Here is a 26,911-nt window from a genome sequence, read left to right on the forward strand (position 1 = left end):
ACAGGAGTTCTTTAGGTATTAGGGAGATAACCCCTTTATCTATGATAAGAGTTCTTTTAATTCTGTCAGACATTTGGCCCTCATTAGAACTCTCTGCCCTGTGAAGTCCCTGAGGGGGTGTGGGCTCCCTGCACCCTTCAAGGGTCGTTCTTTGGCCATTTCTCCATTTTTTACATGGAAAGTGGTGTAATTAGATTTTGTTTCTGCCGATGTCAATGATGCTAAATTATTTTCCTAAAAAATTTACCATTCCATCCAGATTTGAATGTATTTTCATAGACTATGTTATATCCTTGATAAACTTTTGCCTTCTTGATCCATCAACTACTAAAAAACAAACAATAACAGAAAAACAACCTATTGAAATCTCTCACTCTACTTGTAGATTTATGTTTAATGTGTCAATTTTTGCTCTCTATATTTTATGGCTGTATAATTAGATACTTTCAAGTTCACAATTATTTTAAGTTCCTGTTTTGTCTGATATTTTGTGCCTTTTTTCTTTTTTTACCAAGTTTCTGGTATCCCACTGTACCAGATTCTTAAATAATTTGGGGGCACAATCATTTTCAGGAAGAGAATGATTTAAGATTTTATGGAAATCCTAGGAAGATTGATGCAATGTCTTGGAACAGAGGAATGAGGGTAATTGCAGCATATAGAGAACACCTAAAATGTAAACTAATGAATTGAATGTACATCTATTAAAAGGTCCATAAAATTTCCCAATTAGTTCGCTACATTTCAGTGAGTAAATAAGAACCTGCATCTGACTGGCTAATTGGGAGAAGAGGAGCTGACCCTTATTTTTCCAAGAAAAAACAAACCAAACCAGATATTTAAATCTTGATAAACTTAATTGTTGAATTCTTTCTCACATTGTGTAGATTCACATCTCTTTGATCAATGGGAGACCAAGTGCTGATGATCCTTCTCCCGAACTGCTGGAATTTACCTCTGCTCGCTACATTCGCCTGCGATTTCAGAGGATCCGCACCCTGAATGCCGACCTGATGATGTTTGCCCACAAAGACCCCAGAGAAATTGACCCCATTGTCACACGAAGAGTAAGTTCGGATGAGTCATATTGGAACCTATGAATGATATTGCACCTGTCTTTTTAATTGCCTGTTAAATCACTTTAAAAGATATTTTTCAGTGATTTGTTGCAGCGGTTATTATCAACGACTTTAAAGTTCAACAGATCTTCCTTTGTTCAAATCTCAGCAGATTCTGATTCAGTAGGTCTATGAGTGTTGAGAAACTGCAGTTCCAGCATGTTCCCAGATGATGTCGCTGTTGCTGGTCTGTGGACCATTTTGTCCAATCAAATAATTTGATTTTATGCTTCATTAATGAATCACAAGCCATAGTTTAAAAAAGCACTGCTGTAGGGGAAAACTGATTCCATATACTCTTTTATTTTCCTTTATGAATAAAATATCAGAAAAAAAGATTATAGCATCCTTTCAACAAATCTTTGAAAACAGGAGCTAAGAGAAGTGCTGTTTTCTGGTGTTAAACTGGAATTTGTGGGATTATGACCTAGCCCAGGTTGCTATGAGTAACAATTATGCTTCCTTCTGTCTATGCCCCACTACAGGCACTGGTTTATGTCACTCCCTTGAATGCTGCTACACAACCAAGACACTATTACAAAGAGAGTCAATTCAGGCTATGATTCCATAAGGCAAATCCATGTTAACAGAATATCTACTATTTGACTAGAGGTGGAGGTGAAAGGAGTATTGTAGGGAGAAATTAAGATTGTGGGACAAAACACTTAGTTCTAGAATGATTCTGCTAAGTTCAGACTGTTGCCACCCGTTGCCAAATTGCTAAACCAGTAGGCTGAATATTGAAGGGCCACTCTTTTCACAGGTTGTGAATACCCCTCACATATTTTCTCCTCTCATTACTTAACTTGCCCACACTTAACCTCTCCATCATTGCAAAATCACCTTCAAATTCTATTATCCCCATAGAACACGCGGATGTTTGAGTGCCCTGTATTTTCCAAACCTGAAATTATTTTACCTCATATTAGATTTCAGCATATTGTAAATTGTCTTATACAGAAGTAATCATTATTTTCCAGCAATGTTTAGCTTCTTCACTTAAAAAAATCACTTTTAATTGTAATTTTGGCATGACTTAAAAATATATATGGAAGAAGACTGAATAATTTTGAAGTGAAATTTAATCTTTTCTGACAGTATATCTATCAGAGGAAAAAAAATCAATGGAAGTAAATGTGGTCTTTTTATCATCTTTTGCAGAAGGCAGAATGGGGGTTGGGGCACACATCTATTACTCATAACTTCATTGTACATGAGCCTTTGAAATAGTGCAGTAACATTTAACACAAAAATATGTTTTTTGAAAATACTCAAGTTCAGTAAATGCTACATATATATTTAAATATATAAAAATAGGATATTGAATTTCAGCTCCTCTTCATGACTCAAAAGTGAGGCATTACACATTTATATTTAAAACAGGCTTCCCAATTTTAAAAGCATCTACAAAAACTACTGTATCAGCTTTCTGAGCAAATATGCCCTATTTGTGTCTATATTATTGAGTGATGAAGTTAGTGAAAAGCAGACTTTTGCATTACCTAAACTTCCTAGCAAGTTCCGTTAGTCTGAGGTCTAGGTTTATCAATAAGATAATGTGACAAAAATATTATAAAAGACACTATATGTAAACCACAAAAGCAAACAAAAATAAAAAAGAAGTAAAGGGAATTTATAGTCAGGGAACTAAGATTTGTGTTCACCTACTTATTTCTAAGTCTGTTTGGTCTTTTTCTTTTTCATGTGAATATGTGGAATAATGGAACCATCTGCCCTGGAGATGGTTATTTGGACTCCAGATGATAATGTGGAGTAATCTCATAATTATAAAATGTCATATACATATTAATTAAAATTCTAAAAACAGTCCAGTTCTGTCATTGCAATTAATCTTTAAAAAATAGCTAGGTAGATTAAAATAAGTAGAAACATAGCTCTATATTAACTTCAGATGGGAAAGTAATTGCATGGACATTTCAGCATAATAATAATAATAAAAAACAGTGTTTTATACATCTAGTTTACTCCTCACATTATGTGAAGTCAATCTTGCAGTTAGTAAATTTTTATTTCCTTGTTAATGTGGTTAAGAAATGTATTTTTATGGGCACATTCTTCTAAATTTGTTGATTCTTTTCAAATCCATCAAACAAAAGAGTCTGCATGTGATTCATGAATGCTGAAGTTACTATAAGACAATAAAAGAGGCTTTCTTTCAAGAAACTATGTAAGACGTACTCCAGCACGGACTTTGTACTGTCTGTGGGAAAGAAATTTCTAAAATGCCCACCTAACGTGGATTAGAGGAATTCTTTCTTTGTGCTATGATTGCCATGCAGTCCCTTCTGTGGGCCCTCAGTTGTCCTGCAGAAACACAATCGTGCTTCAAACTAAGGATAAAAGCCGAAAGTAAAGTTTTTAACCAAATATCTCCTTTTGTTACTTTCACCTTGCAGTCATCTTAACAGGATTTCTCTCTGGATTGCTTTTTGCAGTATTACTACTCGGTCAAGGATATTTCGGTTGGAGGGATGTGCATCTGCTATGGTCATGCCAGGGCTTGTCCACTTGATCCGGTGACAAATGTATGTATATTTATAGGACGCTTAGGCAAAATGAAGCTCTGAACTGTGAAATGCTTCATGAGAGGCTTTGCTGATAGGGACGCTGTGAATGGGTGTCAGGTCCCCACTTAGACGGTGTAACAGAAAGCCCTGCCAGGGTGAAATAGAGCTGGCAGTTAGGATGATAGACTTTGAAGTCAGCCATCACAGTATCAGAAAGCAGATTAGTTTTTTTTCCAGAAAGGCTCCAAACTGGTGTATCTATTTTGAAAGTTCTCTAGCTATGACAGCTTGCTGTATGATTTAGCTTTAGAGAATGCCAGCCATCAATCAACATGACTATTTCTTTTAAAAGTTTTCATCAAAAAATTAATGCAAACAAATGAAAAATGTGCATGGAAGGAAATATAAATGGTCCTGGAACAGGAAGCTGAGGTAGGGCTGGGGCAGTCAGGACTGGGGTAGAAACAAATATTCAAGAGAGCATCGAAACTACCAGGCCAGAAAATGCTGGAAAGCTTTTGGGTTGAATTTTTCATTAATGACAATGCATTAAACAAACATAACATGAAAAGAAGATGAATGAATATCTATTTTTCTCAGTCACAAACAAACTGATGAAATACAAAATCATCTACTGTGTAGTATATGGAAGAAATATATTGAGTAGTAAGAGCAGTGAACTCGTACTATGTATAGATTTTTTTTCCTGCTAAAACTGTAATACAGATGGCATTTCTCCCAAAGCTAGTTCTCTGACTAATGCATTATAATGTTACCTCCTAGGGAAGGTTAAATGCCCTGGCATATGTGTCTGGGGAGGTCCGTGGTACTGCTTTCTGCCTGGGGTGGGTGCTTGCTATCAGGTTATCAGGTGTACAGATGGGCGGTATTTCCCAAGCTTTGAGAGCCCACAAGGTGACCTTGGAGGGCCAGTTCCACACGATGATTTGAGACTGGACTCGGAGCACACACAGCCAGGCGATTAGTCCTGGGACATTCGATTTCTATTATGCCCATGCCCCTGGAAGCCTAGGAACTACTCTCTCCCCTCTGCCCACACCCGCAAATGTTAACATTACTTTAAGGGAAGCCTTAGAATGGATACATCCAACTTAGAAAACCTGCAGATCTCAGGCATCAGAGAAAGGATCTCAGTCTTCAAGACCAGTGCCCCTGGGCCTCTGCTCTCTTCCAAGCCTGAGCCCAGTGATTCCAGAAACAGCCTGGACCTCTCTAAGCTGGTGTTGATCAAACATACCAGCTCCAAGGCTGGCACCTCTTCCTTCCCAGGCTGACAGGAGGTTTACATTTTGGTACATAGTCTAGAAACTTTCTCTTTTCTTCATTCTACCTTGCAGGGAAAGCTGCTCATTTGTGGTTCTAAAAACTGCTGCAAGTGTGCTTTTCCCTCTCTTTTTGACAGAAATCCCGCTGTGAATGTGAGCATAACACGTGTGGTGATAGCTGTGATCAGTGCTGTCCGGGCTTCCACCAGAAACCGTGGAGAGCCGGCACGTTCCTGACAAAAACGGAATGTGAAGGTGCGTTCCCGGGGGGCTGACCCATGTGCCATGCTTCCTTTGCCGGGACAGGTCATATAACCGTGTGGTGACGTAAGGGAAACTCGTGTTTCCGGCTTATATCTTTTATCTGGGGCCATAGCTGGTAAGTTCTTTTACACTGCTATTTCGGCTGTTCAGCTTTTCAGGGTTTTTTTTTTTTTTCATATCGCAAATATTTACCAAACAACCTAGGAATTTACCACTGTGTGAGGATTATGAGAAATAGATAAGAGCATAGTATACACTTATTGTCATCAAGGTGAAACTGAAGCTTCTGGCATAACGTATATGTGTAGACTAATAGAAATATAAATAAACATTGAGCAAAACCCAGATGACATAGAGAATTGCCTTCTAAACACATATGTTTATAAAACAGTTCTGACACCAGAATAGCTCCAGATCCTTCTGCCTCTTCCCTTTGCAGCCCTCATTTGAAAATGAGCCCCTCCCCTAGTAAATAGCTTTTGAATACTCATCATCTGAAAAAGGGAGAAAAACCAGAGAGATTATACTCTACATGTTAGCACCAGTTTATTACCTGAATTTAAAAAAGCACTCTGATTCATTAATTAGACTATTAAAGGGGAGTGTCTGGGGTCCGTAACTGGGAAGAGTACAAGAGTGATAGGAAACAGAGAAGGTAAGAAATCAAATTTGTGCAAAAAGAATATTTATTTTAATAATAAGCACCAATATTTTAAATGTATGGTTTCTCATTAATAACAGTATAAAATGCTAATGTTAGAAATGGCATCAGTGATACTCATTAGCATAAACTATGCTATGGCATTTATTGGGCAGTGACAACCAAGAAAAAAGCCAGTAATGAAAAATAGGAAAACAACTGGCTACGCAAACATGTGCCAACAAATGCTCGTTCACACTTTAATATTATCACTTTTGAAGACCACCCATATGTCCAGTTTTTCCTGACAGGAAATGCCCAAAAAGTGTAGCAGATGACTTTACAGCCTGATGTTGCCAATTGGCCCAATGTGGTGAGGGGAAGCTGGAGAAACCCGTGTTTTTGGACATGTGCTCAGGCCAGGATGAGGCCTGCAAACAAAGGCTTATGCTGAACTATAAATCTAGACTGGCCACAAAGCCCCATTCATTTGAACTCAATTATGAATATTTTACTGAATCAGTCCTGACCATCTTTTTTCAGTTCAGTATGTGTATATGTTCTCCAAAGCAGGCTTGGTAGATGTTTTTTTAGTAATATCAATCCTATATATTTATTGAATAAAAAATGTTTATCGTGTATCAGGTGTCAGACATGATAGATCTTTAAAACTATTGAATCATAACAAACTTTAATCATAAAATATTACCCAACCATAAAATACATTTTATTTTCAGCTTAAGAGTCTGCATATACTATTGATGTCTTGAATCCTTTCCTTTTCTGCTCTCCCCTCTTCCGCCTTTTGGTCTGTGTCTGCCTGCTTATGAAGACCTTTTGGTTTAGAAATCACCCACCATTCCTGAGACATATCTGGAGGAATGGGCCGCCCCACCCATGGTCCTAGACCGGCTTCGGATGTCCAGACTTTGTGTTCTTCAACACCCCCCCGCCCCGTTCCTGACAGCCCCTCGGCTTCTCCACAGCTTCTCCCAATGAGAGTAGATAGTCATTCCTAAGAGTGAATTTAAGTCAAATGCCACCCATGGATATTTGCTCTCAAACTTCTATTTTAATTCAGTTTCCCTTCTGCTTGTGGAACATCCACAGTCACAAGTGGGAGTGGCATTTGAGGGTGGGGATCCTCCCTGTGGTCTCCGATCATCCATCACACAGTTGTAATTAGGGAATGTTTAGTGGATCTGCAAAATCCTTTACCACTCTGTGAGTGTAAACAAGGAACCAAAAAGGACAGATCAAACTTGTTAGCAAAGGGATGGACAAAGCAACGCGAAAGGAGATTTCCACTTGCTACTATACACATTTTTTTCTTGGATTATTGTTTTGTTTTTTTTATTAAAGACTGGCACCTGAGCTGGCATCTGTTGCCAGTCTCCTTCTTCTCTTTTTTATTTCCTTCTCTCCAGAGCCCCCCAGGACATAGTTGTATATTGTAGTTGTGGTCCTCTGGTTGTGCTATGTGGGACACCACCTCAGCATGACCTGATGAGTGGTGCCATGTCTGTGCCCAGGATCCAAATCAGTGAAACCCTAGGCTGCCGAAGCAGAGCACAAGAACTTAACCACTTGGCCACTGGGCTGGCCCCCACATTTTTTAAATAGTGGAATTAAGAAACAATTTTATGGGGCTGGGCCAGTGACGTAGTGGTTACATTTGGCATGCTTCACTTCAGTGGCCCAGGTTTACGAGTTTGGATCCCAGGCACAGACCTACACCACTCATCAGGCCATGCTGAGGCAGCATCCTATATGCAAAATAGGGGAAGATGGGCACGGAGGGCACAGATGTTTGCTCAGGGCCATTCTTCCTCACAAAAAAGAAAAGGAACCAATTTTATGGTTCTTTGTGGAGCAGATAGGAGATTGTATTTCCAAATTGAAAAATAAATGTTTTTTTTTTTTAAATCTACAAATTAAAGATGGGGGTTGTAACCATAAAACCTTGTATAAATATAGTGCTTTTGGCAATGTATGCATTCTGAAAAGCTTATATGAAAATTTTCTTTTCCAAGTTGAATTGTGTTTCAATCACCTACTAGTTAGAAAAATCTTTCTGTAATGTGACAAATCCTTTTATAAGATAAATAATTTCTTTGTAATTCATTTGAATTTAATTTGGATTTTCGTCAGTCTAGTTTATTTAAGGCAGGATGTGTCTCTGAAGAGCAAGAAATATTCATTCCATTGCTAAACCTGAACTCAAGGACAGTTTCATATCATGTGTCTTGGACATTGTGTGAAATTGCAAACTGCTGATGACAGAGAGAAAATGGCTCTTTGTGAGTAGGTGGTATCCATGTCCTCTGGGCTATAGATGGAGAGCTGTGCAGCCACAAGGCCTTTAACCAGCAACCAGGCCTGAGGCAGAGAGCTCCCTGCAAGGGCTGTGACAGGGACAGCTCATGCATCAGTATTTTACCTTCATGAGCTCATGGTTATAAATACTCTCAGCAGCACTAATTCCAAATCATGTGAGAATAAATTTGTATTACTCTGCATTTCTCTCTATTTATATTGGCAGCAGAAATTTTGACTGTTTCTTGCAACGTATTTTTACAACAGGATTTTTAAGAATTCTTGTTCATTGTCCTGAAGATATAAAACTGCTTATGATGCCTGGTGATTTATATTTATTACTCCATGGTCCCTAGAATAAAGTTTGAAAACTCTCCATTGATATAGCAAGACTACTGTATTCTGAATCAAAAGTCAGCAGACTGTTATTGCCACCAACACGACAAGGAGATAATATCCTTACTATATTAAGAGAGCTTCCATACCAATAAGAAAAAGTCGATAAATCTGTTAAAAATGAGCAAAGATCAAAACAGTCATTTCTCAGGAAAAGAAATGCCTGATAACTATAGAAAACGATGATCACACTTACTCATAATTAAGGAAGTACCAATTAAAACAATGAAAATCCTCTTTTTAACTTATCAAAGTGTTATCTCTTCCATTCAATGATGGCTTGAAAGCTTTCCATGTCCAGGAACTGGATTAAAACGGTTGATGACACAGTGTTGGTGAGGCTCTACAGAAAGACTTCTATCAAATCTATTGAAGGGAGAGTCATCTGACATAGCATTTTTGGAGTGGAATTTTGCAAGTTCATTGAAATAAAAATTTTACATGCCCTTTGACCAGAAATTATACTTTCAGGAATTTAGCCTATAGACCTACTCATGGAGCTCTACAGGGCATATTATCATAATCTTTGTCTTTAGTACCCAATTGCTAATGCTACCGCTACTAACATTTCTGGAGCTGAGTATTTACTATGCATGAGGCGTTGTGCTCCGTGTTTTGCATTCTCAAAACAACCATAAGAGATTAAGTACTAAAATGACGCTAAGACTTGAATTTTCTCCTCAAAGTCACTCAGCTGGCAAATGTGAAGCAGTCTAACATTAGAATCCTCACTCCTACCCCCACCTCCATGTCCTCCTAGTTTGTGTTCAGTGCTATTTATAAAGGAGAAATCTGGAAACAAGATAACTGCCCATGAATAGGGACCTGGTAAATACTTGCATTGGAGAAGTACCCTGTGTAGCCTTAGGGGAAGCATATGCTGATAGACAAAGAGCCGTACCATTTACTGTTAGTGAACGGAAACAGTTCAGGACATCTATAAATGTCCTCCCTTGTGGAATAAAAAAGATTGAGCCGTGTGTGTGTATGTATGTGTGTGTGTGCATGTGCGCGTGTGTGCTCACACACTAAGAAACTCAACATCTGAGGGAGGAGTCTCTGCAAAATATATCCTTTCCCTTGTTCCCATCCTAAAATAAATTCTACTCATTTCTCAAAACCTCAACCAGTTCCTTCTAGGGAAGCGATTTTTCACTTCTCTAAACTCCTGTAATGTGATGTGAAAAAGAAAAAGATGAGGAAGAGGGGAAGGGGAGGAGCACAAGGAGGATGGAGAGGAGAGGAAGGGGAGGCGGAGACATCAATTGGGAACTTATTTATAAGGCATTATGCTAATGATTTTACATGCGTTTTCTCACTTAATGCTTTTAAGTATCCCTATCTGGCAATTACTGTTGACCACTCCACGTCTTATATGGAAACTGAGCCTTAGTGAAATTAAGAAGCTTCCCACATCACGGGACTACTAAGTAGTAGGGAGAACCCCCAATCCAAGATGGAGTGATCTCAGCTGCTAAGCAAACCAGCTCTCTTGTTGTCCTGATTATGGCCCTGAGACATCCTGTCTCTCTCATTAGGTTGAACTGGAAGGGAACTGGGCAGTGGTGAGCCATGAGGACTCTGACCTCTGGCTTTAGAGTGGTTTCCAGCACTGATTTGGTTACCTTTGCAAGTTACTTCTCTGTGCCTCAGGTTCCTAACATATGAAAGGAGGTTCATAATATTACCTAACTCATAAAGCTATTTTGAGGATTAAAGAACATGGCATAAAAAAACCCCTAAGTTTTAGTTATCATTAGTTGTAAAACTATATTCTAAACTTCCTTTTTTACCCATAGGATCTAACGCAGAGATTCACATATAGTAATTATTCATTACAGATTACCTGAGTGTTAATCATGCAGTGCCATAGTTCAATAATTTGTTTGTCATAATGGGAAATTATATGTTGAGCCATAGGAAATTTCTGTTTTGCAAGATAAAATTAGTAAAAACTGTGAATTTCATACGACTCGGCTTAATTTATATGCTTTAATTATTTCAAGTTCCATTAAAAAGTGTGAATTTATTAATATATCCAATAAATCAAAATACTTTCTGCGTACTTTTGTACTGATTATATATATGTATACTAACAGTAATATAGTTTCCAATTTAGTATAAAAATCTATTATATAACAGAAAATGATTTTTAAATATATCTGAAATTAATATTTATGAATTTATTTTTCCCTAATCCAGCATGTAATTGTCATGGGAAAGCTGAAGAATGCTATTATGATGAAAATGTTGCCAGGAGAAATCTGAGTTTGAATATACATGGAAAGTATGTTGGAGGGGGTGTATGCATCAATTGTACGCGAAACACTGCTGGGATCAACTGTGAGACATGTGTTGATGGTTTCTTCAGACCCAAAGGGGTAAAGTATGCTTTTCATTCATGAAGTATTATTTTTGGCTTTTCCATACAAAGATATATCATATGGAGAAATAATTTTGATAGACTTCAAATTCTAAAAGGTGACTAGGAACGTTTCATAATGGAAACTGATATAAATATTTGAGGATGTGGTGTAAAACATTTCCATCTCTCCAGAAAGTCCCATTGTGTCTCATTCCAGTCAATTCCACCCCCAGGCAAACTCTGTTCTGATTTGTAGAACATAAATTAGTTTTGCCTCTTAGAGAACTTCATAAAAATGAAATCATAAAGTACATACACTTTTGTGTCTTCCTTCTCTCACTCAGTATAACATTTTAAGGTTTCTCCATGTTGTGTGCATCAATAGTTAGTTCTTCTTTAAAGAAATTGCTGGGTAGTGTTCCTTTACATGAACGTTCCTTAATTTTTAATCTGCTATCCTGTTGAATATTTGGGTCATTTCCACTTTTGGGTTAGCTCCTATAAAACAATTTTATATGTCTTTTTGTGATCATGTTTTATTTCTCTTGTGTAAATATCTGGGAGTAGAATGCTTGTTTTGTAGGATAGGTATATGTTTGACTTTATAAGAAACTGCCAACATTTTGCCAAATTATTAATAACATTTTACATGTTCACCCAAAATGTGAGTTCCACTTCTTCCATATCATCACTAATATTTGGTGTTGACCATCTTTTTGAATTAGCCATTTTAGTGGGTGTGGGTGTAGTGGGTGCGGCAGGTGGGTATTTGGCGACCACTGAGTCCTTCCCATCAATGCTGGTGCTACAGGAGATCTTCTGTTATGGATTTACAGCAGATCCCCTTATGGATTTAATTGTCATTTTACGTGCTTATTGGCTGCTCCTATATCTTCTTTTGTGAAGTGTCTGTTCAAGTCAAGATGTCCTTTTTTTATTCTAGAAATATTATAATTTTAACTTTTAGGACTATGGCCCATCTCAAGTAAATTTTTGTGTATTGTGTGAAATAATGATTGAGATCTACATGATTAACTTGTTATTCCAGCACCATTTTTTTTTTTGAAAATGCTTTCTTTTTCTCCTTTGAATGGCTTTGAGGCTTTTGTTGAAAAGCTATTAATTACGTGGGTCAATTTCTGTTGGTCAGTTTCTGGAGCCCCAGTTCTGTTCCCTGGATGTATTTGTCCATCCTTATGCTAACAGTACACCTACCTTGATTACTCTGGCTTTATAAGCCTGGAATTCAGAAACGTAAGGGCGCTGACTTTATTCTTCCTTTTGAAGATTGTTTTGGCTACCATAGGGTCTTTACTTTTCCGTACAAATTTTTGAATCAACTTGTCAATGACAGAAATGTTAGTTGGGATTGTTGGATAGACTCGAAATACAAATATGGAGAGAACTCACACTTTAACGGTATCGAGTCTTCCAATCGATGAATTTGGTATGTCTCTCCACTTATTTACATCTTCTTCAATTATTCACAGCAGGGTTTTCAATGCAGAGATCTTGTACGTCTTGTGTGAAATTTAATCCTCAGTATAATGTTTTGTATTACTGTAAAAAATACTTTTTAAATTGTTTAATGTTATTGTTAGAAGGATTTTGACTATTGACCTTGTATCCTATATCCACGCTAAGTTCATTTATTAATTCTGGTACTTTTAAACTAGATTATTTAGAAGTATACACATAAACATCATAGTTCCTGTATATAAATTGAAGTTTATTTCTTCCTTTGCAATTTTTATGACAATGTTAGCTAAAAATGGTGACAGTAAACATCTTTCTTCTCGATTTTAAAGAGAAACATGGTATTTCACCCCTGGGCATGGTGTGAGCTGCAGGTTTTTCATAGATGCTCTGTATCAGATTCAGTCGGTTCCCTACTACCCCGAGGTTTCTGAGAATTTGTGTAATATAGAGGGATTGAATTTTGTCAAGTGCTTTTCTTAATTTACTTAAATGAACATAAGAATCTTCTCCTTTATTCTGGTAACCTGGTTAATGTGCACTGATTGTTTTTTTAAAATATTAAACCAACTTCCCTTCTGTGAGATAAACCCCACTTGGTCATGAAATATTATTTTTTTTATTTATTGGAGAATCCAATATGCTAATATTGGTTAAGAATTTTTACATTTTCTCATAAGGGATATTGGTATGTAATTTTACTTTCTTATAATGCTTTTGTGGGTTTTTGTATTGGGGTATAATAGCTTCAAAAAAGGAGTTGAGATGGGGCCAACCTGGTGGCATAGTGGTTAAGTTCACACACTCTGCTTTGGTGGCCCAGGTTTTGTGGGTTTGGATCCCGGGTGTGGACCTACACAACGCTCATCCAGCCATGCTGTGGTGGTGTCCCACGTACAAAATGGAGGAAGACTGGCACAGATGTTAGCTCAGTGACAATCTTCCTCAAGCAACAAGAGGAAGGTTGGCAACAGATGTTAGCTTAGGGCAAATCTTCCTCACCAAAAAAATAAATAAATAAATGAGTTGGGAAATGCTTTGTCTTTCTCTGCTTTCTGAAATATTTTATGTGAGATAGGAATTAATTTTTTTTAAATGTTTGATAGAATTCCCTAGTTAAACTATCTTGGACTTCAGTTTTCTTTTCTTTTTTTCCTTTTTTGTAGGAAGAATTTTAATAATGAATTCAATTTTGTTATTAGATACAGAAGCTAGATAGGTTTTGTATTTTTTCTTGGTTCAGTTTTGATATATTGTATTTTTCAGAGTTTATTTCATATAAGTTGTCAAATTTGTTGGCAGAAATCTTTCTTAATATTCCCTTTTTATGCTTTAAAAGTCTATGGTATTTATACTGATACCCTCCCTTTAATACTAAAATTGTTAATTTATGTTTTTTCTCTTTTTTTTAATTTGTCACTCATGATGGGGTTTATCAATTTCCTTAAAGTTTTTCAAAAAACAGTTTACCCTTTTATTATTTTTTCTCTATTTATTGATTTCTCCTCATGTTTACTATATTATTTCTTTAATTTGTTTTGGGTTTAAATTTCCTATTCTTTTACTACCTATCAACTTAGAAACTTAGATTATTGATTTTAAACCTTTCTTCTTTTCTAATATAAGCATTTAAATCTAAATCTCCCTCTAGTAGGATCTTTACCTGCTTCTCATGAGCTCAGAAATGCTTTATATTCATTATCATTTATTTAAAATAGCTTCTAATGTCTCTTGTGATTTCTTCTGTTGTTTAATTTCCAAATATTTGAGCTTTATTAAATATCAGATTTTTATTGAGTTCTATGCTGAGTGTCTTATGCTCTGAGAACATTCTCTAAGATGCCAAACTTTAGAGGAGTTTTGAGATTTCTCATATGGCTCAGCACCTGCTCGCTTGGTAAACGAACGTATGCACTTGGGAAGAATATTTATCCTGAAGTCTTTAATCGCTGTAAATGTGGATTTGTCCAATCCATGGTTGTCGGTTCTTACCTTTCATTTTGTCAGTATTTCTTCATGTTCTTTGAAGCACTATTAGGTGCTACTCATTTAGAATTTTTTATATCTTTATGTATTTTATGTCACAACTTGACATTTTAATAATTATGAAAGTCTCCACTTTATCTCAGGTAAAAATTTTTTGTCATAAAATCAGCTTTGCCTCCTATCAAGGGTAGCTGCACCCGCTTACTCCTTGCATAGTAAATATTTTTCCATTATTTTACTTTCAATCTTTACATTTTTATTTTAAAGCAGGTCTCTTATAAACAGCAAAACAGGTGGGCGTTGCTTTTTTATCCTGACAACCGTCGTCTTTTAAACAGCGTGTTTAGCCCCTACTTTTAATGGAATTAATGACATGGTGGAGTTTGCTGTTTGTTTTCCATTTGCATAAAATTTTTGTTTGCATTCTTCCTTTTCTGTCTTCTTCTGTGTTAAACAAATCTTTCTCAGTGTTTCATTTTATTTCATGTATCGTCTTTTTAGCTGCACTCCTCTGTATTATTTTTCAGTTTACACTATTGTGGTTGCAGTTTATCTTTTTAACTTTTTAGTGTCATTCAGAGTAACTAATATAATACTTCACATACGGTTAAAACTCTAACGTTAGTATAGTTCTAATTTTACCTCTTTTAGGCTATTGTTTTCATATATTGCACAATGTTGTAATTTTTGTTTGAAGTCACTTTTCTTTTAGAGAAATGAGAAGAAAAAGAAGACAGTTTTGCATTAACCATATATTTGTCGTTTCCAATACTTTTCCTTTCTCCCTAGGTTCTATCTGGTATCATTTCCCTTCTGCCTAAAGAACTTCCCTTAACATTTTTTTGGAAGTGCAGAACTTCTAGTGACGAATTCTTTCGGCTCTGTTTTATCTGAAAATGTCTTTATTCTACCCCTCTGATTGAAGGATATTTTCATCTTAAGAATGTTTTTCTTTCAGCATTTTAAAAAAGTAGAATTTTCTGGATTTCATTTATTCTTATGAGAAGGCAGCCATCATTTGTATTTTTGTTCTTCTATATATAATGTGTTTTTAATTCTCTGACTGATTTCAAGATATTTTCTTTATATTTTCCTTTTAGCAGTTAGACCATGTATACACAAACGATGGCCTCTAGATCAGATTTGGTCCATGGCTTATATTTCTCTGTCCTGCAAACAAAGAATGTTTTTCACATTTGTAAAGATTTGTTAAAAGGAGGAGAAGCAGGAGGAGGAAAAGAGAAGAAGAAGGGGAAGGGGGAGGAGATGGAAGGGAAAGAAGAAAAAGAAGAACAAGATTAAGAAAAAGAACAAGATGGACAAGAACAAGAAGAAAGAGGAGGGGAAGGAGGAGGGGGAGAATGAGGAGAAACAGATCTTTGGAGCTCTGCTCTCTCTTCTCCTTCTGAGACTCAGCTACGTTCTTATCAGGTTGCTTGACTATGTCCTGTAGGTTACTGAGGCTGTGCTAATTCAAAAATTTTTTTGCTTTATTCCTCAGATTGAATAATTTCTATTTATCCGTACTGTTTTTCCCCTGCCATCACTGATCTGCTGTTAAGCACATCCAGTTAATTTTTTAATTGAGATATTTTACTTTTCAGCTTTCTAGAGTTACTATATTTTTCTATAGTTTCTATTTCTCTGCTGAAATATTCCTTATATTCACTCATTATAAACATTACTTCCTTTATCTTCTTGGGTCTATATAAAGTACCTAGATAAGTTCTTTTCTGCTAATTTCAACACCTAGGACACCTCAGCGTCTGCTTTTATTGATTTGGTTTTTATTGAATAAGGACGGCACCTTGTTTCTTCAGGAGAAACAGGAATCCTGTCTAGTAACATGATTTACAGGAAATTACGGATACTACAGTGTAGTGACAGGATTCTGTTATCTTCCACTGAAGATTTTTGAATTTTGTTCTAATTGGTAGGCAACTTACTGACTGATGACCATGAAATTGTGGTGGCTTACTTTTACACTCTGTTAAGGTAGACAAATAGAAAGCTCAAGGTATAGCTACCCTTTCTAACTTGGGTGACAACTCCAGTTCTGTTTACTTTATGGTGTGCAGACCTGAAAACTGCTCAGGTCATTCAGCTTTCCAGCCATTACTTTCCACTGGATTCCTTGGAGTCTCCTGAATGGATGTACAATGAAGGGATCAGTTAAACATTTGAGGGGTGTGGATATGCAGATTTTGGTGCTGCCCGACTATGAACTTGGATCTTGGCTAGTGTATTTTTTTTCTTTCAAACCTCAAATCCTTCTAATTTCTGCCTGCTTTTGGTTATTATCCTAGGCCCTCAAATATTTGATTATTATATTTTGTCCAGAATTTGTAATTATTATCTGAGTGTGGATCCAACCCATACAAGACACTCCCCCATTGGAAGCTTGATCAAATTTTTATTACAAGTCAAGTAATTAAGTGAATTTGAGCAGAGATTATGGTATTTTAGTACTTATAAAAATACTTATTCTATGTTGTATGTTAAAAAATTCAAATCATTGCCGTGTTTAATATTTGGGTAGAAATCTATTGTGTTTTTATGAGGATATAGAAAGAAAAGTTTTGTGCAGAACAATTTTATAGCTAAATAACTTATCTCTACAATAGTCTTAAAATTATTGTCTTAAAATCTGATTTTAGATTTATCCATTAAATACATATAGTTAATAGTTAAATTAAATATATATGTGTAAATATATATATAATGTAATGTTTACTTTGAGGACTAATTAGTAATCTAAATTATTATTTTAATAAAATTTAGAATTAAATTTAAAGTAAATATACTTATAGACTTTCAATTACCACAAAGAGAGATAATGAATTAGGAAGCTTTGGTTTACTCAAGCTCATCATTGAAATCATAAATCATATTTATAAGAGCCAAGATTTTACCCAAAAGAAATTTTTTGCCATATGCCCACAGAGGGTTTTTTGGGTTTTTTTTTCATGTCTTGGTGGTTTTCTCTGGGTAGAAAGCCCTTCTTCCAATTCCACTCTCAAATTGCTACTCATACATCAAACTCCAGTCTACATGTCACCTTTTCTTGAAGGATTGCTTGACTTCATTGTCGTGTGTTATTACTCCCTCCTCTTTTGCCCCCCAATGCTCTGGTTGTATGTCTATTTTATCACTTGGCACATTCTACTTAATCAGTCTTTCAAGTCTGTTATTTCTGTAAGCTTATTGGAAGCAGAGATCAGCCCTTACCTATCTGTGCCTTGCACAGTCTTTACGTCATAATGAAGGATGAATGAATATGTCTTAAACAAAAGATGATGTTGAAACTGATCTGTGAACATAGTTGATTTATATTCTGTCAGACATGTAAATAACTCTCTGTTTATGACACTAACTTATATTAGCATGCAAGTTTACAAGTTTTCATTTATAAATCAAGCCAGATATATATGTATATAAAATCTGTATTTTGTGGAGGAAATATATATTCAATAGTATTTCAGTATTTCCTAGGCAAGTTTAATTATTTTTTTGTTCTTATCCTATTGCATCTGAAAAATAAATGTTGATATACAGTATATTAGCACAGTCTAGTTTTAATTAAAATATTCTAACATTAAAAGCTATTAGATATATTGAGTATTTAATATATCTGAGGAATCTTATGAGATGCTTTACATGTTATTCTTTTTAATTTTAATTTAATAGCATCACTATATTCCTATGATTATCCTCATATTACAAGAAAGTAATTAAGTTGCACAAGGCCACATAGCCAGTAAGTGTCCACAATGGGATCTGAGCTCGTTTTTTTAATTATGGAGCCAACATTGTTTCCCCCCCAGGTTATGCTATCTCCCCAGAAAACCAAATTTTTATTTAAATATTTAACATTATCCTTTTTCAAACACCAGATACCAACTTATACTTAATTAATCACACTATGATCAATATGAAAAAAGTTCCTGAAAAATAGATTTTGGAGAAAATGACTGGTTTTGAATTATGTTGTAATTTTAAAAAACACAATCAGGAAGACTTTATTATGGAATGCGTATTAGAGAAGATCAAACAAATATTGTTATTTTTCTTTGTTATGATATTGGTACTGTGATTATAATAAAAGAAATAGGTGCATACTGAAATGTGTAGGGGTTAAAAAATTCTTTATCTGGAATTTTCTTTAAAAGCTTCAGCAAAGGATAAAAAGTGATTAAACTTATATGGCAAAATCTTGACAAGTTCAATCTAAACAAATATATAGAAGTTTATTGTACTATCCTCTCTACTTTTACATATCAATTTTGAAGAAATGGATTTTAGAAATTGCAAATACATACTAAAGATAGTTTCTTTTGTTATAATTTTCTCTCTATAATTTATTACTATGTATTATTAATATTAATTTGTCCTTAAAAGTCTACTGAATTGAAAAATATTGGTGTTTTCCTTACACTTGAATAAAAGCATTTTAATATTTTCATTAGGTATCTCCAAATTATCCCAGACCGTGCCAGCCATGCCACTGTGATCCAGTTGGTTCCTTAAATGAAGTCTGTGTCAAGGATGAGAAACATGCTCGACGAGGTGAGAGCTTGGGACAGGCCATTGTTGTGATAAAAGGACAACTGAAAGGAGAACATTTGGCAGTAAATTTCACTCACTTGAAAATTTATTCTTATATCTATCAATGTTCCTTCTAGGAAGCAATTTTTTATTCATCTAAATAATTAACTTCATGTTTAAGTATAATGCCTTAAAAGCTAAAAGAGTTGAATAATTTGTTTTGCCTCATATATATATGTATATACATATTTACATATCTGTGAATATATATATATGTTTTCTGGTCAATCACAAATCTGTAGTGTATGTAATTTTTTTATGTCTTAATATTTATTAGTTTTGTAGTTTTTATGGTTTCTAGTGTGAAATGACAGCATTCATTGAGAGATGTGTGTGCCACAAGGGGAGGAGCGAACAGAGACCACAGACTGAGATGTAGTCAATAATATGGAAAGCAAAAAAGTGTACATGAAAGCCTAAAAAAGGTAGCGGTCATGAGTTAATGAAGGGAAAGAGTCTGACACTAATTTAAGCCAAATACTTGCATTGAAGATTGAAATTCCTGATGAACTCCAAACAGAAAGGAATCAATGGCCAAAGTAACTCTTTGATGTAAAGGACTGAGGAGTTACTTCCAGAAGAGTTGCTTGCCAAGGTTAAGTAGAAAATTCACAGAAGGTATCTGGAACAGTTTCCTTATATATCTAAGAGTGGAGTCTTCTCTTCTTAGGAAAGACTAAAATAAATCATGGCTGCCATATATGTTTTCCCCCCAGTGACTTTCAAATTAAAGGAGAGGCAATATTTCTTTGGCACAGTTTTACCTGCTGTCTTGATAAAACTTTAGGATTATCAATTTAAAGCCTATAGCCTTAAATCTGAAAAGATTAAAAAACTTATTTTAATATTCAAATGGTGAATTATTGAGTTAATTTTTCATTTCTTAGGCTCTTATGTTTTTATAGTAATAACTAAATAGCATTATTTTCTGTAATGTCATTTAACTTTCTCCCATACTTTTAAAATGTTAAGTATATCATTGTTGAAAAAGTGATAAAAAATAGAAAAGTAGAAAAATAAATATACAGTGCTGTGGCAATTCAGCATAAATACTATTATTGACACAGCACCTAAATCATACATTACTATATGAGTTACCATAATTTATTTACCCACTCAATTTTATGTAAGATTGTTTCTAATTTTGATTATTGCAACCAATGCTTTAATGAAGATATTTGAATATAAATATTTTCAATTATCATAAAAAAATACGTAGTAAAATGAAAGTTTAACAGTAGGAAAGGGAATAAAATAAATTGCAGTAGTGTCCTCTTCAACCTATTCACCTCAGTTTCATTTTAAAATTTAATCACATTTAGCCTCTTCTCCTGTTAAGTTCTTTTGAAAGAACTTATCGTCTAAATAATATTTTTAGTATTTTTCATCTCCAATAAATTTTGCTTTTGACTCTCCATCTTGAAAGACGAAGGAATCTTTCATTCACACTGCCTCCTTCCTTCTCTCCACCATTCATACATTTTTATTATGTATTGCTTCTATAGTATCTTTATCATGTTAAATAAAAGCTTAAATCTCTTATTTCATGATCCATTAAATTTAGACTCGATCTTTTGAGGTCCTACTATGCCAGCTGAGAAAAAACCATCCCTACACTCTCCACTGATCTTCCAACCCACTTGAATATGTCTGTCAGTTGCATCTTTATCTTTTAAGTGATTGTACAGTTATATTTGGTTCTATACCAATAATTAATTCTTCTAATTTTAAAATTGAAATGCAATAATCAAAATTTATAATATTATAATTAGATATACATTATTCAATATAAACTTGAGTTCCAAAATTGGGCACATACCCATAATATATTTTTATCTTCATGTTTGGTGTGATGTTCTCTTTAGGAAAAAGCCTAAGATGTAGCCTAATGCTTTGGACTTCCTTAGTCACTATGACTAACCAGAGAGTGAGAAACGATATTCCAGTATCTCATTGGCATTAACCTGATTACTAGAGAAATGATTACCTTTGGTGTAAGGTGTTTTTTCCCCCATAGATTTGTAAGAGCTCTTTAAATATTAAAAACAATAATAGTATGTCATATTTGTTATGAACAAGTTCCAGAATTTGTTTGTGTTTCATTATCGATAAGAATTTTTAATACATGAAACAAATTTTATATAATCACCTATTACAATTCAGATAAACATCTTTAGCTATAATAGTGACATTATGCTAAGATTATTATATACATTAGTATTTTTCTATTCAATTTCTTCCATATCTTTATCATTCTAAAGCTGTCCTCTCTCCCAAGATCAGACGAATGTATTTATTTTCTTAATTTTTCTGATTTTTACTTTATGATACTTAATTTCTTAATCAATCTGAAACTTACTTTAGTATATTTTACAAAGGAACTTTCTATCTTGTTTTTCCCGTAGTCTCTTTTAGGTTCATCTAATATAGTTAAATTCGTATAATTTTTTCTTTAAACTTATTAAATATATTTATTTCTTATTCTGTACCTCCTAGGAGCACTCTCCATTATCTATAGGAGACTGATTCTGCACTTTGATTTTTGTGCTGACTCTTACTCAGTGGGGCCTTGTTTTCTTGTGTATTTCATGATTGTGAATGTGTGTGTGTGTTCTCATGCGTGTATTTCCTAGTTTCTCCTTTCAGGAGCCTTATAAAGTTCTCTGATATGACCTCCTAACCTGAGTAGTTACCTAGAATTTGTCTTTTGTTCCTTAAAACCATGCTCCATGTCCTAGTCTAGCTAATCAGAATCAGTCAACTCCAGGAAAGACACTAGCTTAAGAGCTAACTTATTCCTTTAGAATGTCATTTTTTTGTAGTTTCTGATCTACAAGAATTTCCTTGTCTCATACCAGCACAATCATTCTATCTATCTATCCGTTTCTTTAATTTTATCCTGTATTGTCAGGCATTCTGAACAAGGGTCTTTGGACATCTAATTCACAGTATTTCCAGAAACAGACATTGAGATAGACATGATTATTACATGGAGTACATCTACACTTAGTCCCACTGTCTGGAAATTTTAACATTAGAAGTAAATGTTAACTTTTTGGAATACTTTTACAACCTTTGTTGAAATGATCAGATTTCTTTTCCATTTGACCTATGAACATGTTATGTAAAACAATCAACTTATGAATATTAAACAATATTTATATTACCAGAATAAAATCTTGTTGGTCATCATGGAAGGTTCTTTTAATGTACTGTAAGATTCAGTTTGGTGTTTATTCTATTTAGGATTTTGTCATCTGGGTTCATATGTTAAATTGGTTGTGCCAACAGTGCTGCCTTGGCCAATCACTTCATTTCTCTCTGCCTTGGTTTCCTCATCTGTGAAATGGGAAACATAATAGTGCCTACATCATCTTGATGTTTTAAGTATTAAAAGAATTAGCCCATGTGTAGTGTTAACGCTAGGTATAATGCCTAGCATAAAATAAGTGCTATTTGTGTGTTAGCTGTTATGCTTATTTAGGGTAATCTTTGTTAGATTTTGATATCAAGTTTTTACTTGCTTCATGAACTGAATTATGTGTAGTGCTCTATTTTTTATATGCCCCATAAGAGATTCAAACTTTGAAAACATTTTGTAAAAATTAGCTGTTGCTAAACCATTTTTGCGGTCACTCTTTGATCCTTGGTTCTCTCCTGATACTACTTTTGCTTAAGGTTCTCTTCTTTACTTGCTTTTCCTTTTGTTTATTTTTCAACTCTCCCTTCTTTCCTGTGGGGTTCATTTTGTTTTCTCTTTTTTTTTTAAATTTTGTGAATTAAATTTTAATTTATTTACGTTATTTTTTGAAATTAATGGGCGTACTTAAGCCTAAAATTTTACTTTTGACTACAGTTTTTCTATATCCTATAATCATTGCTATCTTCCTTTCTCACTGCTGTTGTATTTTATTTAGAAAACTATTTAATCTGCAATTGAAGTCTTGATTTTTCTCCTTAAGCCAAGAGTTATAAAAGAGAAATATTTATTAATTTTTGGAGTGGTTGAATTTTGTATAAAATTCTATTATCATGTTTGATATTCATACTTAATTTAAACCTAATTTATTATGGTATTTGTTACAAATATAGAAGTAGTAATTTATGCTTAGAAAACAAGGCTTGGATAATTTCTGCTTTGAGAAATTGGACATTTTGTGGACTAGTTAATAATAAGCTACAATAAATATTTGTATGCCATATAATATATAATTCAACTTTATTAGATTACTCAAATTTTCTGTCTTTTTTTTTCTAATTCATCTGTAATATTTAAAGTGGATAGGTTAATGTCATTATCAGCCATTGATTTGTGGACAATTTTTCTTTGATTTCCAGTATCTTTTGTTGTCTCTGTATTTTTGTACTTATATTCAGTGCCGATTTAGAGCATAAGCATAATAACTTAAATTGTACTTTTTAATTATATCTTTATCAATGTGAAATGAGAGCTTGTCTTATAGGATCTATGTTAGTTGAATTCTACTTTGGCCTTTATTAATATTACTACAACTGTTTTTACTTTTCTATATATTTTCCCGAAGTATATTTACATTCTTTTATTTTTAATATTTCTTGTCATTTTGTGTATTTCTTGTGAACATTACATGCACATATTTTTAATAAGAACAGTGAGACTGTGTAACTCATCTGTGTGTGGTCGATCTGTATGTTTGACACCCTTTCTGTTGTTCTGTTTGACGCTTTCTCACCACAATCTTCCCTTGCTTTTTTTTCCCTTCCTTCCCTTTTTTGAGTGGACTATATTTTACTGACTTGCTCTTATATTTTTTCAGATTTCAAAGGTCAGTAGCTTATATTCATTAACACTGCATTTTTTCCATTTCTCTAATCGAAGACAAGAATAAATACTGCCTTTTGCATTTCTCTATTTAAAAAGAAAAAGTAAATTTAAACTACTTTCATTTCCCTCCTCTGTTTCTTTTATCCCTAAAATATCCATTCCCATGAACACTCTTCGTCTTTATCGTACTCAGTGATGTTGTACTTAGATTATTGTTGTTAAATTTTTAAGTAGTATATTTTTACTCCCAAAGCACTTTTCCATCTTGCGATGGTCTCAGGAGCTTATGAGCCAACAGGCATGCACAGATTTCTGCTTATTTTATTTATTTACTTTTTTGCTGAGGAAGATTTGCCCTGAGCTAACATCTGTTACCAATCTTCCTGTACTTTGTATGTGAGCTGCCACCACAGCATGGCCACTGATGAGTGGTGTAGGTCCACACCCTGGAACCGAATCCTGGCTGCTGAAATGGAGCATGACGAACTTAAGCACTAGGCCACTGGAGCTGACCCTGTGCTTATTTTTAATCCAGTGTTATCAGTCTGAGTTATGGAAATTACTCCTTGATCATTGTAGCAGTTTTTCCGTAGCCTTAGTTTTGGTAGATTCTTTGAGATTTTCTCTTTTTTTTCATTCTCAATATTTTTAAAGATTCTTAGAAGACACCATGTTAGCCAATCATAGCCAGGTTCTAATTAAACCCTACGTCGTTTGGTTTTAACTTTTCTTTATTGACGTCCACCAAGAAACTAAATTTTTTATTAAAGTAGAATGTTAAAGCTTACTATAATTAAAAACTTAGAAACTAAATTACATATTTGTTTTAAAAATGTTGATACTTATCTCTCACCTTCTAGGTCTGGCACCTGGCTCCTGTCACTGCAAGCCTGGCTTCCGAGGGGTGAGCTGCGACCGCTGTGCCCGGGGCTACTTTGGCTATCCAGACTGCAAACCCTGCAACTGCAGTGGGGCAGGGAGCACAAACGAGGACCCTTGTTTTGGACCCTGTACCTGCAAGGTACATTGTTTATTCCAGTAAAGTCCCACTGTTAGGACAAAAGGTCATTTTCCTTGGCTTCCCTGTTATATCTGCTGGCACTAAGCAATTATAACTTCTCCTGTAAATATCCACTGTCTGTTCTAGATGTGGCACTCCTATAAGTGTCTTAAGAACCAGGTTCATTGCAGCAAGACACCTGCCATTTGTCTAAAAACCTACAAATGCACAGAAGACAAGTCATCTTAAGAAACTGTCATTTTATAGCAAAAACACTTTTCCCCCATTACCTATCTAGTCTGTTAGTTTAAAAATATATAGCACTAAAAATAGGAACCTTTTAAAACTACTGTACACTCAAATCTACTATCTAATTGTATCTAATTTTGAGAATAATTCTGTCAAGGGCTTCATCCTGGATTTTTTTTTTCTTTTTGGTGAGGAAGTTTGGCACAGATGATAGCTCAGCAACAATGTTCTTCAAGCAAAAAGAGGAAGATTGGCAACAGATGTTAGCTCAGGGCTGCCTGCCACAGCATGCTTGAAGAACAGTGTGTGGGTCCACACATGGGATCTGAACCCATGAACCCTGGGCCGCCAAAGCGGAGAGCATGAACTTAATTGTTACACCACAGGGCTGACCCCTCATTCTGGATTTTTAAATAATCTTCTGAAGTTTGAACTCAGATACCATATGAGTATACCATATTTGAAAATACTATCTTCATTCTACTGTTTAGTTAACAAAAATGTAAGAAGCCCTAGTGAATTGATTAAAGGCTCAGTATTTCCTCCCAAGAGTACTTTCAGAAATGCAACTTTAGTTGTTGTACACATTCAGCCGATTGCCCATCATGTTATCACCAAGGGCTGCATTACACCTGCAGCTTATGCACGTAGAGGAAACACGGAGGCAGGCACACTTCTAAAATGATAAAACTGATTTCCTTTAGTTATAGGAATCAGTTCCAAAATGTTCAGAGCAGTGTTAGCTACATTAACTAATAGAATGAACACTGCATTGCAAAAGTTAGCATGCCCTACTGATGTAAAAATTAATGTTACTAATTTTTTGTCTTTGTTCTCAATCATAGATGGAACCTTATTAAGAATCTTTCCTTTATTAATTCTTTAGCCTTATCTAGGCAGCTACAAATTACCTGCTTACAGTTGTTGTATGTATGCATGTGTATACAAACACTAAAGCATAATGGAAGAAGTAAATATTAGTATTAATGTTAAATGTATATTTACTGGGACAGTGATGTCTGAAATATCAGGCTAAATATTATAATAGTTACATAAGAGGTATATGTTTTATCAAGGGTAAGCTGGGTACCTATTCTGAACGACTGAAACAATAAAACACTTGTCTACATAATCAGGCAGTAAGTCCGCAATCCACGGTAAAAAGATGTCATGGACCGGAACATGGTAAAATTTCTGGATCTAGTACATTTCATTCCAATATTATTTGAAGTGAAAAATTGCTCTGGTGGACCACGGCAGGGTAGCTGTCTGTGGGAGACGCCTTGTTGAGAGATGCCTCCCCTCTTCATCCTGGATGTCTTTTGGGCAAGGCTACAGGCTCCTAGTACATCTTCTCTAATATTTAATAAAACGTATCATGTGTGTGCTTTATTTCTTTTCCAAAACTCCACAGCAGAAATCTCTAACCTTTATCACTGTTCAAATAAAGGACAGGCAAAGCTGTACTTAAAATGGAAGCGAAAACTCCCAAGTCTCTAGAATATAGGAAATCAAACTGGGAAAAAAGATAGGGAATGTTTTTAAACACTTATCTTTCATACTGTGCAGATGCTTGGTATTTACAAGGACAGAGTCACCAGTGAGGGAGGGAGGCAGGCCTGGTTTCGTTCAGTGTCTTTGGTAAATATAGTGAGAAAGGCTAGAACAGGAGTAGCCCTTAGCAGAGCTCCGGGGGAAATCTCCTTGAGCTACTGCCTGCCCTGCATCTGCCTCAGTGTTGTCCCAGGAATGATTACAATCCTGAGAAGAAGGATGCCCCCTATGAAGACTCTGGAAGCTCTACACAATTAAAACACAATCACAAAATCATGAGAGAATGAAAAATTAACTAAATAGCCTCACAAAAAAGTGCACTTT

At 34.9% G+C, this 26,911-nt stretch overlaps 1 protein-coding gene across 2 annotated transcripts in view; it reads left to right on the top strand.

The window, feature by feature from the left end:
- Positions 1–26,911, top strand: part of LAMA2 (laminin subunit alpha 2) — a 542,322-nt gene that overhangs the window by 219,482 nt on the left and 295,929 nt on the right. For both annotated transcript variants that reach the window (XM_070557039.1, XM_070557040.1), the window contains exons 5-10: positions 888–1,067; positions 3,575–3,664; positions 5,070–5,187; positions 10,751–10,929; positions 18,842–18,941; positions 24,645–24,805. In XM_070557039.1, the coding sequence (XP_070413140.1) occupies positions 888–1,067; positions 3,575–3,664; positions 5,070–5,187; positions 10,751–10,929; positions 18,842–18,941; positions 24,645–24,805 (828 nt within the window). The remainder of the gene's footprint in view (positions 1–887; positions 1,068–3,574; positions 3,665–5,069; positions 5,188–10,750; positions 10,930–18,841; positions 18,942–24,644; positions 24,806–26,911) is intronic.

Source organism: Equus przewalskii, chromosome 9, assembly GCF_037783145.1.
Source record: "Equus przewalskii isolate Varuska chromosome 9, EquPr2, whole genome shotgun sequence".
Taxonomy (NCBI): Eukaryota; Metazoa; Chordata; class Mammalia; order Perissodactyla; family Equidae; genus Equus; species Equus przewalskii.